Below are 15,085 nucleotides of genomic sequence, written 5' to 3'. Positions count from 1 at the left end.
TAGGTCCTGGCTAGAGTTGACTTGAGAGACAGACAGAGGCTTCAAGCCTGACTTAGTCATCCCTATAACCTTCCAAAGCTCAAGTCTGAGGATGTCCAGTGGTGCCAAATATCCCTGCTCGGGTAGACCAGATGACTCTACCCAAGGCCTCCAGTGGGGAGCCTGAGTCCTTAATCATCTCACCACACTGGGGATTATAGGTCTGCAAAGAAGCAGAAGGGATGGAATGGGGAAGAGGAGACTGGGAGAGAGGTCAGCAAGTACCCCACTGCTTTCTCTCACAAAAGGGAGGCTGTCTCCTCCTCCCTCCTTTGGGCAGCCCCTGACTCCATATCTCTGGTAGGTTTATTATTTTATTGGTCAACAGCAGAACCACAGGGGAAAAAACTCTATAAAAACATCCCCATTTCCATACAGTGGAATTGTCCACTTCTGAGCTAGAGTCCTGGGATTTGCACCTCACTCCTCATTCTCATGAGAAGCCCTTAGTCTGCTCCACAGGGCTAGAGTGACATAACTTGGGGTGATCCAATGTTGTGTGACAAAACTTATTTTCTGAGGAGATACAACATACGTGTATCCTCACTCCAGTTAGGGAACCCAGGACGGACGAATGTATGGACACCACCAGAGTCCAACTTAGAGAAACAATGGGTTTTATTGGGGTTACTTACAGGAGTATGGGTGAGGGATTGCTCACAGGGACAGAAATGACTCAATGACAGCTGCATCACCAAGCCCACTCCAGCATGCGTAACTTCTCCAAAAGCTGGGAACGTGGAGTATACTGCACAGCTTGGAGTCAGCTCAACAGGTTGGAGAGCATTTTTTCCAGTTGCATGAGGTTGGTTTAAACCCCTCTCCAGCAGCTCTGCTGGTTTCTGCTTCTTCCATGCAGGGGCTGGGTCTGAGAGTCTTTGTAGCCTGACTTGTCTGTGAGGCTTCTTTGTAACTTTATTGCTTACTCTGGGAGGGAGGGAGGGACCCAATGAATATCGTTGGTTTCAGGGACTTCCTGGTGGTTAAGTTGACTTCTCCCACCTACAGTTTTACTTTTCACAGTATGTGCAAAAATAGAAAGAGCAGAGTTAGATCCCAGCTGTGGTTTCAGACATTTACTGAGGGCTCCTGAGTATATTTCTCAGATGTGGGGGATGCAGCTGTACTGAGCCAAAGCCTCTGCTGTCCTTTCTTCAGGGCAAGGAGCCTTTGCTTTCTTCTCTGTACCCAGCAGGTGTCAGTCACAGATCTGCTGAGTGAGAATATGAACAGTGTGCTGGGATCCTCACCAGACATTGCTGGCCTGGTGAACCAGGCCAGCAATATCTATTATCTGTAGCTCACTGGAAGTCCTGTAGCTAGCTTAGAGAAGGGACAGATTCCACCATCTCACACACACACACACACACACACACACACACACACACACCAGTCTAGGTCCTCCAACTTCAGCGCCAGGCTGAAAGAGCCCATTGGATTTGCCAGTATGAATTCTAACCAAGCCCAGTGGATGAATCTTTTCAACAAAATGCCAGTTCTCAGCCAGTCCTGAACAGAAAACGTGTCACAATTCAATACCTGTATCCTACCCGCTGTGACAGGGAAGTGTGCTGGTATAGTAAGAAAAGTGGCAGGCAGTGGTTAGCAGTGCAAGCTAAGCTCCCTCTGTCCCTGCCTCTCTCTTCACTGACCAGTAATTGCAGTTGGAAGCAGAGCAGGGGCTGCCACACATGGAGCCTTCTTGCTGTACCCAGCATCCCCATGTCAGGATCCTCTTCCCACCATCCAGCCCCATCTCACTCAGGACCCACCCTTGCTCAGAGCACCCTTGAAGAGAGCAGGCAGTAGATCCAAATGACAAGCTCGGTGCAAGGGTATCCTCCATCATTTCAGGGTAACAGGGTAACAGTGTGGTGGGAAGCTGGACTTGAGTGCATTTGAAATCTTTCTCAGATTCCTAGGCTTGTACTGATGGCAACAGGGACAGGGTGGGAGCATAGGATACCCTTACCTTCCCTAAAGCTTCTATGGGATCTGCTTCTCTCTTATCATTCCTCCCCTTTGAGCATCACTCCTTACTCATTGCTACTCACCCTCTCTGCCTGTGCTCAGTGCTCTCTCATTCTAGGCTCCTGGAAAGGAGACAACCTTCACTGAATGTTTTCTGATAGTCAGAGTTAGTTCCCTGTAGAGTTGCAACCAGACAGAGCCCATTGACCAGAGTTCCCTCGGCAGTCAAGACAGAAAAAGGCTCTTTCCTGAACTAAAGTCCTGCCTGCTACCCTCTCCTTGAGACTCGTGGAATTAGAAGTTGATCCAAGCTGTTTCTGTAGTTTTTCCCTTTAAGAATTCCATACTTGTACAACACAATGTGATCATACCACCACTCCCAGTTTTTCCCCTCCTACTCTCCCAGGAACACACACACACACACACACACACACACACACACACACACACACACTTCCCAAACTCATAAATTCATTTCCTTCTCCTCTTCCTCTTCCTCCCATTTTTTCTTCTTTTCTTAATAACCTAATTAGTTCTTTTACTGCTATCCATATAAGCATGAGTAAAGAGCTATCTGCTGGAATATGGGCAACTCACCAGTGGCCATATCCCCAAAGAAAAGCAATCCCCTGCTACCAGCTTTTAACTGCTAGTTCCTCCTCAGTTGGTGAGGCCTTATGAGTTCCTCATCCACCCATACTACAAATAGACTGACAGATCTTGTGCATGTCTCGTGCAGGTAGCCACAGCTGCTATGAGTTCATGAGTATGGTACCCATATCTTGTTCAGAAGACAGCATTTCACCGCACTCCTCCCCATCCTTTGGCTTTTATAATCTTTCTATGTCCTCTTATGTTCCCTGGCCTTGATGGGGTTCCCCTGGACATGAGAGTTGATAGCCATATTCCTTTTGGGTCAAAGCACTCATTATCACGTATTTTCAGCACATTGATCAGTTATGAGTCCCTGCATGACTGTTGTGGTCTCTTTCTTGAACCAGTTCCCATGCATGTACTATTTACACAGATCTGTTCCTGTGCAGATATACTGTTGCACAGATAGATTGCTGCACAGATGCGTTACCAGCGAGGTATTCTATAGAGTCCCAGCCCCACTTTCTGCATTATCATCTCTGTCCCTCCATCTGACCATACATACATGTATGCATGTTCATAAATATATACACATACACAGCCTTGACTAGCTCTTAACCCTGTGTGCTCTGGGCTAAGTATTCAGGTCTCCATAGAGGTCTCTGTAACAGCTTTTTCTCTGCTCTTCCCTTGCCCCCTCTATCTGGCTGCAGTATTCCTATGAAGGGATGGAGATCAACAACCTGCCAGTGGAGTTGACAGTCGTGTGGAATGGACACTTCAACATTGACAACCCAGCTCAGAATAAAGGTGTGAAGAGGCCAGGGCTGGTGGAGAAGACAGGGCAGGGTGGGAGCAAGATAAGGGAGGGAAGGAGAGGGCAGAACAACACTGCATTCCTGGGAAGATGCCATCTCTGTCATCTCGTCTCTACCTCCCAGCAGCTGTCAATCTCCCTTGGGCTTTGAGCTTTTCTTCACAGACCTTGCTCGGTTCTGTCCACTTGTCCACTTTTGCCTGTCACTTCTTGACCCTGGGCTCTGTCCTGGGGTGGCTCCCAGGAGTAGAGAAGAGTGGGTGGAGCTTGCTGGGAAGGATGGCTGAGACCAAATGGAGATTCACAGTTTCCCGGTGGCCACTCTCAGCCCCTTCCCATCCCAAAGCTCCTCTTGTTCTTGTCTTCCAAAGTTTATCTCTACAAGTGTGGGGCCATGCGCGAGAGCTGTGGGCTGTGCCTCAAGGCTGACCCGGATTTCGAGTGTGGCTGGTGTCAGAGCCCAGGCCAGTGTACCCTGCGCCAGCACTGCCCTGCCCATGAGAGCCGGTGGCTGGAACTGTCGGGGGCTAACAGCAAGTGCACCAACCCTCGGATCACAGAGGTAAGCCGCTGTTCCACCTGTAGCCCACTTCAGGCTGCAGAGCTACTTTATATCTTGCCAGGGCATAGGCCTCTTAAGATAGTGCCTAGCTATGCTGTTGGTCACCCGCATCAATCATCAGGTAGATGTAGATGCTCCGACTAGCCAGCCAAAGCCTCAGTCTCCTCCCCAGCTTCTTCTGGAAGCTTAGGCTTGATTCAGAGACCTTTCCTTCACCCAGGAAGTTTGGAGACAGAAAGGGGCCCCACTACCTGTTAGAGTCTTAGTCTTCCCTCCTTTCTTCCATCTCCCTTCCTCCTGACCAGACATTTCAGTGGCAAGACTGTGAAACTTTATCAGCAGTAGCATCACTAAACATTGACCAAAAGTTATGGACACATTTGGTCCAGGGGACAGAGCCCAGCTCTGGGCAGCAGCAGCAGAAAACCGCAGCAGAGAGACACCAGTACTTGCACCAGTAAGACCTAAGCTGTAGAAGTATATCTGAACGCAGTTCATGAGTCTAACTGCAGAGCAGAGAAGAGCAGGGAAGAGCACAGCACACAGGTAGTGGGGACAGAGGAGGGTCTGTGTAGGACTCCATCAGCATGCCTCACCTGTGCAGGAGTCTGCTATGTCACAGAGAGTTCCAGGAACTGGCTTGAAGGCATGGTGCTTCCTTTGTAGCACGCTTGGGAAACTCATCGGCCTCCCCTATCTCCTTCTTGTTCATCACCATTCTGGTTAAAATCACTACCAAGAGTGTCTAAACAAGGGGGCTGCTGCCCCTGGGCTTTATATAGACAGTTCTGTCTCCTGATCCCATTCCCTACTTCTGACAGTGAGTCCACCTAAGGTATTTTCCACCAAGCTGGGGATCTTTGCTCTTCTCCTAAATATCTAAATATTTAATATATAAATATTCTCCAACATAAGGATCCATCATTCATATATATATATATATATATATATATATATATATATATATATATGCTATGACCAAATAATTGAGAGAAGCAACATAAGGAGAAAGGACTCAGGAGGACTCACTGGCTCCCAGCTTTGCTCAGTTTTGCTAATGGACCAGACCCACATTGAGCAGTGATGACCATGACCCTAGACTATATGTATGTGTGATGCTTTGGAGTTTTGCACATTCCCCTCCTATCCCTGGTTAGTCAGCACCGAAGCCTTGTTGGTCTGTGGAGATTTTATAACCAAGCATCATAGACTATCACTCTGTTGGAGGCAGAGGTCCAAGATCAAGGTGTTCACAGGATTGGTTGCTTCTGAAGGCTGTGGAGGAATGGGTTAGACATCAGCTGTCCCAGTTTCATGTTTTCCCCTATGCGTGTCTCCAAAATGACCCAATTATCATACCACGATCACACCAGGATGTCCTAATGACCTCTTTTATGCTTAATGATCTCTGTGAAGACTTACCTCCACCTACAGTCATTTTTGCAGAACTAGAATATTGTAGTTTGTATATGAAATGTCTTTTACAGGCTTGCGTGTTTGGACACTTGGTCTCCAGGTAGTGGTTATGTTTTAGGAGATTGTAGAACTTTTAGGAGGTGGAATTAAGCTGGGGGGCCATGGAAGGTAAGCACTGGGGGGTTGGAGTCCAACTTCCTTCTGTATTCTCTGCTTCGTGGACAATGTCATTCAACAAGCAGCTGCCATATGCTCTTGCCACCAGGGACCAAGCCCCATGCAATGCCTTCCCCACCGTGATTGATCTAACCCCCTTTACCATGAGCCAAAATAAGTCCTTTCTCCTTATGTTGCTTCTCTCAGGTATTTGGTCATAGCAACAACAACAACAAAAAAAAACTAAGTCATGAAATGAGTTAGAACTTCCACCTATGAATTGGCGAGGTTGGGGATGAACATAATTAAACCCTTCACAGCTCTGTGAAGGTCAGGGTTATTATCTTCCTTTCTCAGGTTAGAGACTATTGTCAGAGCTGTGGCTTTACAATAACCAGAGTAGGAAGGAAACGGTGTTGCCTCCCAAAGCTCCTGAGTCTTGAATTCTTGTTCTCCTTCACCACAGTGGCAGGGCATATACTGCTCTTGCAAAACGTGCCACTGGGGTCTTGGCTTTTCTGAGTGAGACCCCCTTCAGCCAGCTGAGGGTGGCCTTCAGAAGTCATCCCTTGTCTGGACCCCTCCATCCTCAGCATTCCTGGTGATGCAGATATCAAAACCCCCTGCCTTCCTCCTGGCCCCCCGCCTCACTGTTGTCTGTGGTGACTTCCAGGCTGGAGGACTGGGGGGGGGGGGTAATTGCCCTTCAGCCTACTTTTCCACACCCCTATCTCTCCTTCCCAGTCCATTCACAATCCTGTGTCTTCTCTGTGGGACCGCTACTCTCATGCTGCTAACAGCTAAGCCCTCCCTGGGGCTGTGGAGCTGAGTGACTCAGTGCATTGAAACCTATCAGCTGGATGTGCTTTCTCCTTGGCCCGAATCCAAGAAATCACAAGATAGAGGTGACAAATTAAAGAAATCGCACCATGGTGGGGGCTACTTAACTGCCTCCAACCTGGCATCAGCCTTCCAAGGGACTTGGATTGGTTCAAAGATAAAATTCCTCTTACAGGATGACAAGCTAGGGCTGGAACTCTGTGCAGGCACCCCTGCCAGGTGCCAGGGATGCACTGGAGACCCAACATCTGGACAAGCATTGGGGGAGAACCTAAGCACCCTCTCCTTGCCTTCCACACATCTGCCCACCCGATGTGAACAGAAATGGGCCGGTTTCTCCAATAAGGCTGTTTTCCACTGTAATGGGAATATGCTCATGTAAACTCACATAGCATATCAATGCTTACTTACGAGCATGTGCCTTCACAAAGGGATCCATAAGAGGAAGGAAGTTGCTAGTCTTCAGTTAGTAAACAGCGCTTCCCCCCCCCCAACCCCAGAACAGCTGCACCAGGGATAGCCTAGTTCAATGCCTTTGGTTCTTCAGCTTTACCAGCTGTGCAGAACTGCCCTCTATGCAACCCTTGTAGAGTAGGGTAGAGGGACATTCTGGAAAGTACTAGAGACTCCTGTCATTCAGAATCTCCCACAATGACCTCACTACAGGTTGTAGGCGCTCTGAAACCAGGAACAGAAGAGGGCCTTCCTGTGGGAAGTAACAATTAGATGACTTTCATTGTCCACAGCCTCTAACTCAAAGCAGGCCAAGTCCTAGTTGCTGAACCCCTACATTCTAATTATGAGCTTTAACCTCCGTGGCGACATCTCTGGAGGGAAGGACAGTTGCTCTGACCAGCATACCAGGGTAAAGTCTAAATTAAAACCACTTCCATGAGAAGCCAAGGGGACAAGGAAGGTAAATGGTATGCCAAATGTTCGAGGAGAGGCCAGCAGGTTGGCTCGGCTGCAACAGCCTGCTGCCATTGATAAGGTATGCAGGGGATCCTGGAGAGACACTTGCTTTAGGAAGCTGAAGTTCAAGAGAGGAGGAAGGGTTGTGAAGGGTGGGGAACTCAAACCTGAATAGTGATTGTCAAGAAGGAGATGTAAGAAGGTGCCTTGAGATTTTCCGTGAAAAGAAATAACACGGAGACAGGACAGTTCATCTTGAAACTGGGTGGGATGGTCCTTAATACATGTGAATCTGGGTGGGCAAGAGAGTTAGTTATATTTTATGACAGAAGTCTCTCCTGATTTTTCTCTGGCAGTATTTAGTAACACTGCAGTTATAGTCTCTTCTCCCATGAAATGGGATGATAGACCAGGGGCTTTGTTTGTGGCTTCCAGGGCCACAGAGAAACACAGATTCTTTACCCAAGGATAACACCCACTGCTCGCCACACCTTTTCTGGACCTGTTGGAGGAACTGCTCACAGATGCAAAAGAGCCACGCCCGGGCCTCTTCAGCAAATGGGTGGTGATGCTTCATGGGGCCTGAAGAATCACCCCTTCTTCTCCCTGCAGATCATCCCAGTGACAGGCCCCCGAGAAGGGGGCACCAAGGTCACCATCCGAGGGGAGAACTTGGGCCTGGAATTCCGTGACATTGCTTCACACGTGAAAGTGGCTGGTGTGGAATGCAGCCCCTTGGTGGACGGCTACATCCCGGCTGAACAGTAAGTGAGAGCTACCTGGGAGATGGAGGCAACCCAAGGGGGAGGGAAGAGATGACCCACAGCCTTGAGATGCCCCTTGTCACAATACTTGGGACCTGAAGTATTTTGGAGTGGGGAATCTTTTTCATACATAGAGTGGTTTTTCATATATAGAGTGTTTTCATACATATAATGAGCTATCCTGAGGATGGCCCCTAAGTCTAACACAACATTTTCGGGTGTCTGTGGGGTCATCTCTCTGCCTTCAGTATTACTAAGATACTGAGATGCCATACTTGGGAACTGTAGTCAGGGATGGGAATAATAGGGAAAGGGAGGAACATGGCTGCTGGCCTCGTGGGGTACGAAGAGGTGAGAAAGAGCAAAATTAAAGTCTGCCAGGGAGTGTGAATTCAATTCTCTCTATTGTCTTTAACTCTCCACGAGCTTTCCCATGGGAAGCAAGCCCTGGGCTGTCCTCTGTGGAGGCTGAAAATGAAATCCCTTACTTACTCCCAGGCCTGTGCGCTCTCCGCCTAAATTTTCTCTTGGAGAAAGGTCATTCAACAGACGACCTTGACCCCTAAACCCACCTAGTGGGGGAGATGGGGTGAGCCACATCTGGTAAATGAGTAAACACTACTTTCCAGACCAGCAAACACAAACACACAATGCTTGGCATCACAGCAGAAGGTGCATTCCAGCCTGCCTCACCTCGCGGTCACCTACCGTCCATCCTGTGAGCCTTAGATGAGGGCTGCTGGCACAACCTCCTCAGGTCTGGCAGTGCCCTGAACTTGTGCTTGCTAGACTCAGTGATGCAGAACCACGTAGGTGCAGCATATGCCATTCCTCCTGATGGCCATCGGGAAATCTCCATGGCATCGGTAGCAGGTGGGACGCTAATGGTTTCGCTCTGACTTGGAACCACCCCTCTCAGCTACCATCACTCAGTGACCCGAACATCTATCTGTGGCTCCTACAATTTCCTGAAATCAAAGCAGAGCCAAGAGTTGCTGATACAGCATGGTGTGGGGAAAGCTTAACACCCCCTCCCCCCCACCGTGGACCAGGCGTCAACAATGTTATTATAAAGCCAGATGATTAAAGTGTTGCGATATCAGTTAGATCCATGGAGTGAGATAGGATGCTCAGGGCAAGAATCCTGACATGTAAGAATTCAGAGTGTGATGAAGGTGACAGTTCAAATCAACAAGGAAAGGTGAGATCCTTCAGTAAATGGTGCTGGTTAATACTAGGAAAAGAGTAACGTCAGATCCTGAGTTCACATTAAACACCATAAATAAATTTCAGGTAGATTAAAGAGATAGGGATACAAAAATGAAATGGAAAGATTAGAATGCAGGTGTGAATTCATTTGCTTTCATGAAGGGGAAGCATGAGCAGAAAAATAAATCATAAGGAAAAGATGAGAGGTTTTGAGTTCATTCAACTTAAAAATGTACACAGCAGAAATCAGTGTAAGAAAAATAAAAGTGAACGAAAGCTGGGGATCTGGTTGCACCCGCCACAGTTAATAGATACCTTCTTCTTAACATAGAAAGAGGCTTTATAAATAAAAGACAGTTATCACGAATGAGCAAAGAGCAAGAATGTATAACGCACAAGATGCAGAAAGAACCCAAAACTCCTAAGAGCAATGACATGCAAATGAAAGCAACAGAGAACACCTTTTAAAAGTTAATGTTCAAGAGGCCAGAGATTGAGCTCATTGGATAGGGTGCTTGCCTAGCTTGCAGAAAGCCCTAACTTCAGTCCCCAGAACGAACCAAACAGGGGCACTCTCACAACTAGATGGGCACAGACCGGAAGGTCAGGAGTTCAAGGTCATCCTCAATAGCCTGGTGTGTTTGACTCTAGACATGAAATGCTATCTCAATAAAAACAAAACCAAAAAATAAAAGGATGTACCAGATGCAACTGGCTTGCTTACTTGTGGTGGGAGGGAAACTGGGACAAACTTTTAAGAAGATATTTGGACACATGGATTTAAAGTCACAGCTGGAAGCTCCTTGCTGCCTCCAGTGCACCCTGGGAAAAGAGACGGAGGACCCCCGGGAGCTCCCCTAGCTCTAAGCTTCTAGTTCACAGGGTAAGGTGAGAGAAACGCAGTGGGACTTCCGCCACCCTGCTCTGGCCTTGAGTGCACAGGCATATCCACCCCCAGGCTCACATGCATGCATCCCACACACACCACATGCATGCCAGGCTCACATGCATGCATCGCACACATACCACATGCATGTAGTGCGCTTCCTCCCTCTCTCCCTTTCTCCCCCATCCCCTCTCCCGAAAGGATCAAAAAGAAAAACAGAAAAAAGGTTTCAGATGGCACTCTAAGGACAGATCTGTAATTCCAGCTACTTGTGAGGCTGAGGCAGGAGAGTCTCATGTTCAAATCCTGTCTCAGCTAGAGTGAGTGAGTTTTAGGCCAGCCTAGGCAACTTAATGAGACTGTCCCAAAAATCAAGAAAGAGAAAGATCAGAAAAAGGAAGCTGGAGATATAACTCAGTGGGAGGGACCCTTGACCCCCTTGTTCAATTTCCAGTATCACACTCCGTCCCCCACCGCCGTTAGCACAGTGGTTCTCTATCTTCCCGTGACCCTTTAATACACTTCCTCATGTTGTGACCCCCCAACCATAAAATTACTTTTGTTGCTACTTCATCATAACTGTAATTTTGCTACTGTTATGAATCATAATGTAAATATGTTTTCTGACAGTCTTAGGAGACCCCTGGAAAATGATCATTTAAACCCCAAAAGGGTTGTGACCCACAGGTTGAGAACCACTGGTTTAGCTAATCTGCTCCATAGTCATTAGTCAATGCTTCTAGAACATTCCCTAGGCAACCAGACTGTAAAAGGTCACACTTAAGAATGCTTATCTCAGACTTATTTATAATGGGAGAAATTCAGAAGCAATGATAAATATAGAGAATTCATCAGTTCAAAGGGTTACTATACAGATGTTCCTCAACTTTACATCTCTTTTGGACAGGGTGTGGACTGAATCCAGGGCCGTGTGCATGCTAGGCAAGTGTTCTACTACTGAGCTGCATTCTCAGCCCTTGGAATTCTGACTTGATAAACCCTTCATACATTGAATACAGCATGAGATTAAAAAAATGTGTTGTGTATTCCTAACCAGATACAAATGTTGTTTCTTCCTGTCGACCCCAGTTCCCGGGGACCTGAAGCTCTCTGCCACTGGCCAGCCTTGCAGAGAGTGTCATAAACACATGGCTAGCTCAAGAAAAGATCAAAATTCAAAGTACAAGATTCTAGACAAAAGTTAAGGTGCAAGATTGTAGACAAGAGTCTACAGACTTACACTTCCCTTTCATACCATCATAAAGCTGGGGTCTTGCCACCTCAGACAAAAGCAGACAGCAAACAGCAGACAGGCACACAGTCAAGGTATCACATTCACACACAGGAGACCAAGCAGAGTACAGCCTCTAATTTTATGCAACAGAAGCTAGTCCTTTTTTTTTTCTTTTCCCCCACACTAAATATTTTTTATTTTATTATGCTGTTTGTAAATACACGCAAGCACACACACACACACACACACACACACACACACACACACACACNACACACACACACACACACACACACACACACACACACACACACGCACACACACACTAAGACATTTCCTCCAAAGTTATTTTTGAGAAACATAACACAGAAACAACAGTGTTGGGCAGATGGCTCAGTGACAGGGGCTTGTGTGACATGCACAATGCCCTGGATTTTATCCCCAGCACCATAAATAAATAAATAAATAAATAAATAAATAAATAAATAAATAAATAAAACAGCAACAACAAAACAAACAGAACAAAGAGCAGAACAGCACTAAAACCTACCGACCAAACAAAAAAACTCTACAAAACCTAGAAACAAAAAAGTAAAAAATGAGTCTGTCCTGCCAGGTAGATACCTTTGAATGCTAATATAGCAGAACATACTGAAAACCAAGTTAAAAAAAAAAAAAAACAGATAAGAAGTTGAGAGTCAGGAGGAAAATAACTGCAGCGTTTACAACAAATAAGAATGACTATGTTTAGTTAAGGTTTCACAAAAGACAGTTGGTCAGCACACTAGAGAGAGGGCTTTAGTAGAGAAGTCAAAGGAAGGCAATTTTAAAAAGTACACACAAACATGTACATTCTCTGTAGTCATCACTGGACTTAAAGTAAGATCTTTTCTATACTATATTGGAAAAAAAAATCTTTCAAAAGATTTTGACTATTTAGTCTTAACTAAAACAATGGACCACTGACACAAATGCAAATTGGTACAGCTTTGGAGAAACGTCATTGGACCCTATGTGAGCAAACCATTTAATCCAGTATATTCCCTCCTGTGAAGTCTATTCTAAGAAACACATGATTCTCGGGTATATGTATCTTGACATATTTGGCTGTTTTTTGTTTTTTGTTTTTTTTTTTTTGAAGCAGGAGAAAAATCAGAATGTTTACATGCCCATCAATAGGACGATTATGACCTACATGGTGGTTTAAATGTGTACATAATATTACAAAGCGGTTAGTGAAGTTACATATGTAGAGCCTAGATAGAAGCACCATAGAAAGTTGTTAAATATAAACTGGTATTTAGAACAGTGTGTATACTATGTTTTACACTTGTCTTTAAAATATATGTACATATACAAATAGATAAACTTGTATGTAATCATGTATGTGCTCACTTGTTGAACTCACGCAGGCCAGCTTCCGTCTCTGGGCCCTGCTGTGGGCCATGGCTGCAAGTCCTATGACTCATGAGTCATCTCCTTTGTTTCTGTAGGATCGTGTGTGAGATGGGCGAGGCCAAGCCTAGCCAACATGCGGGCTTTGTGGAGATCTGCGTGGCTGTGTGTCGGCCTGAGTTCATGGCCCGCTCCTCGCAGCTCTATTACTTCATGGTGAGTCCTGGATGCCAAAGGCCTTGCTGGGTGCAGGCCACAGAAACCTATGGCCATCATCGCAGGGCAGAGCCTCCACCCCACCGCCTACATTCATGGGAGCCCCATGTAAACAGGGTCGGAATAGAGCCTTGATGTCTCAAAGACCTAGATTTAGCTTTTGTGCCTCCTTGTAGGGCTGCAAGAAAGCTGCTTTGGCCCTTGGGTCCCAGCATCTTCTGTGTGGCCAAGGGGCAGGGTAATTCCTGGAAACTGTGACTAAACTCAGCCACTTTTCAATTGGGAGAACTCAGACAAGCTGATCTGCTTTTCTGCGCCTCAGTTTCTTTATTTGGACAGTGAAAATGATACTTGTATCTCTCACACAGAATGGTGAAGATCATACAGTCCCCATCCCATGTGGTGCCATTCCCTGTATTAGCCACCCTCACTCCTGTCTGCCCTGGCACACCACCACCATCCCCACTTACCCTCATCCTATCGTGAGCAGCCTCTCATCTTTTCTTGCTTATCCACCACCCTCTCATGACCTCCTTTGCCCCTTTCTCAACTGTCCGGTACCTAATGGCACCTTGCAGACCCCTTCCATTTCTCCTATTCACACCCTGGTTCCCACCTTCTATCCCTCTACTCACCAGTCTCCTTCCCGTAATCTCACCAAGCCTTACCCCAAACACTGAATATTACTCAAGTTCCCTCTGGAACCTTCCAGAGCTGCAAAGCTGCCCGACTCGCAGCTGGGGGAAGAGGGTAAAGTCTTCTGGCCTTGATCCTTCCATTTTCCATTTTCGAGCTTCTAAAGAGCCCACATGGCTGACATTAGAAACCGTCCCTCCTTTGCCCCTTCCTCCCTCTGCGTTCTTTTTCCTCCTTTTCCACTGACAACCTTTTAACAGCGTGCCAGGGTTTCCTTACTCAAGGAAACCCAGGTATTGTGTCCACCCTGGAGCGAGTTGTCCTTGAATCAGGGTATTTAGACAAAGTTTCAAAGAAGCAATGGAAAGGCAAGGTATATCCAGGTTGAACTCTGGCTTCCATGTGGCACTTGCCTGGCAGGTACTTTCCTTAGCGTAAAACTGACCCTGTGGACTCATCCCAAAAGACAGGCGTGAGGAGGGAAAAGAGATGTGAAGAGGAGGAGAGACGCCACACGGAATCATAAACGGTAGCCGCTACAAGGCAAGCACTATGTCACTTTCATAGTTGAAGGGACCTTCTAAGGAAAATGGCCTAATGCCACACATCCTCTAGGGTAGACATTCAGGGAGGAAGAATGTAAGCTCCTTCCTCTACCCCATATTTACTTAGGGATGAAATCTTGGAGGCTAGGTGTTTCCCAGTGAGAGTGAAATGCCAGGGTCCCTGATAGTCCTGTATAGTCAAGGGAAAGGACAGATTTACCTTCTGCTCATGATTCTGAGTGGCCTTGAGACCTCATTGCTGTCCCCTCAGCTAGGTGGCTTGTGGGAGGTCACTTTGTAAGTCCCACTAGAAAGTCCTCTCCTGAGGGCTCTTGGCATAGGTTTCCTCAAGCTCCTCTGGGGACCTCTAGAGCTCAGAGGGCTGCTGAGACCTTCCTGGTGCCAAGGCAAGGGGATGCTAGCAGGCATCCACAGGGATGTCCAGATCCTTGTGTCCTGGAACCAAGAACTGGACAGATGTGAACAGCTGCAGAAGCAGGGACCGTTTATTAGAAAATGATACACTTCCAAGGGCAGAAGCCATCTGGGACAGGGAGGAAGTTTACAAGCCTAGCCCAGGGCCCACAGTGGGACTTTTATGTCTCATTTCAGGGGCTTTGGGGGGTAGTTTGGGCTTTCTCACACCTGCTCTGTTACCTTGAGTTCCCCACCTAGTTTCCTGGATCTCAGGGGCTCAAATCTCCACAGATGAGGGACAGAGTTTGGGTATTATAATGACCTATGGGGCACCTACAGATACTGGTGTCACTGTGAGTCTGTGAGCATACTGGTGGCTCCATAGTTCAGGAGAGAGAGAGAGAGAGAGAGAGAGAGAGAGAGAGAGAGAGAGAGAGAGAGAGAGAGAGAGAGAGAGAGAGAGAGAGAGAGAGAGA

General features: G+C 46.9%; 1 protein-coding gene across 1 annotated transcript in view; it reads left to right on the top strand.

Moving 5' to 3' along the window:
* Positions 1-15,085, top strand: part of Plxna4 (plexin A4) — a 448,155-nt gene that overhangs the window by 373,533 nt on the left and 59,537 nt on the right. Inside the window, exons 11-14 of the mRNA XM_021188876.2 lie at positions 3,318-3,414; positions 3,793-3,983; positions 7,920-8,071; positions 12,894-13,011. Coding sequence (XP_021044535.1) covers positions 3,318-3,414; positions 3,793-3,983; positions 7,920-8,071; positions 12,894-13,011 — 558 coding nt within the window. The remainder of the gene's footprint in view (positions 1-3,317; positions 3,415-3,792; positions 3,984-7,919; positions 8,072-12,893; positions 13,012-15,085) is intronic.

This window comes from Mus pahari, chromosome 2, assembly GCF_900095145.1.
Source record: "Mus pahari chromosome 2, PAHARI_EIJ_v1.1, whole genome shotgun sequence".
Taxonomy (NCBI): Eukaryota; Metazoa; Chordata; class Mammalia; order Rodentia; family Muridae; genus Mus; species Mus pahari.
This window is presented reverse-complemented; position numbering and strand designations above follow the sequence as displayed.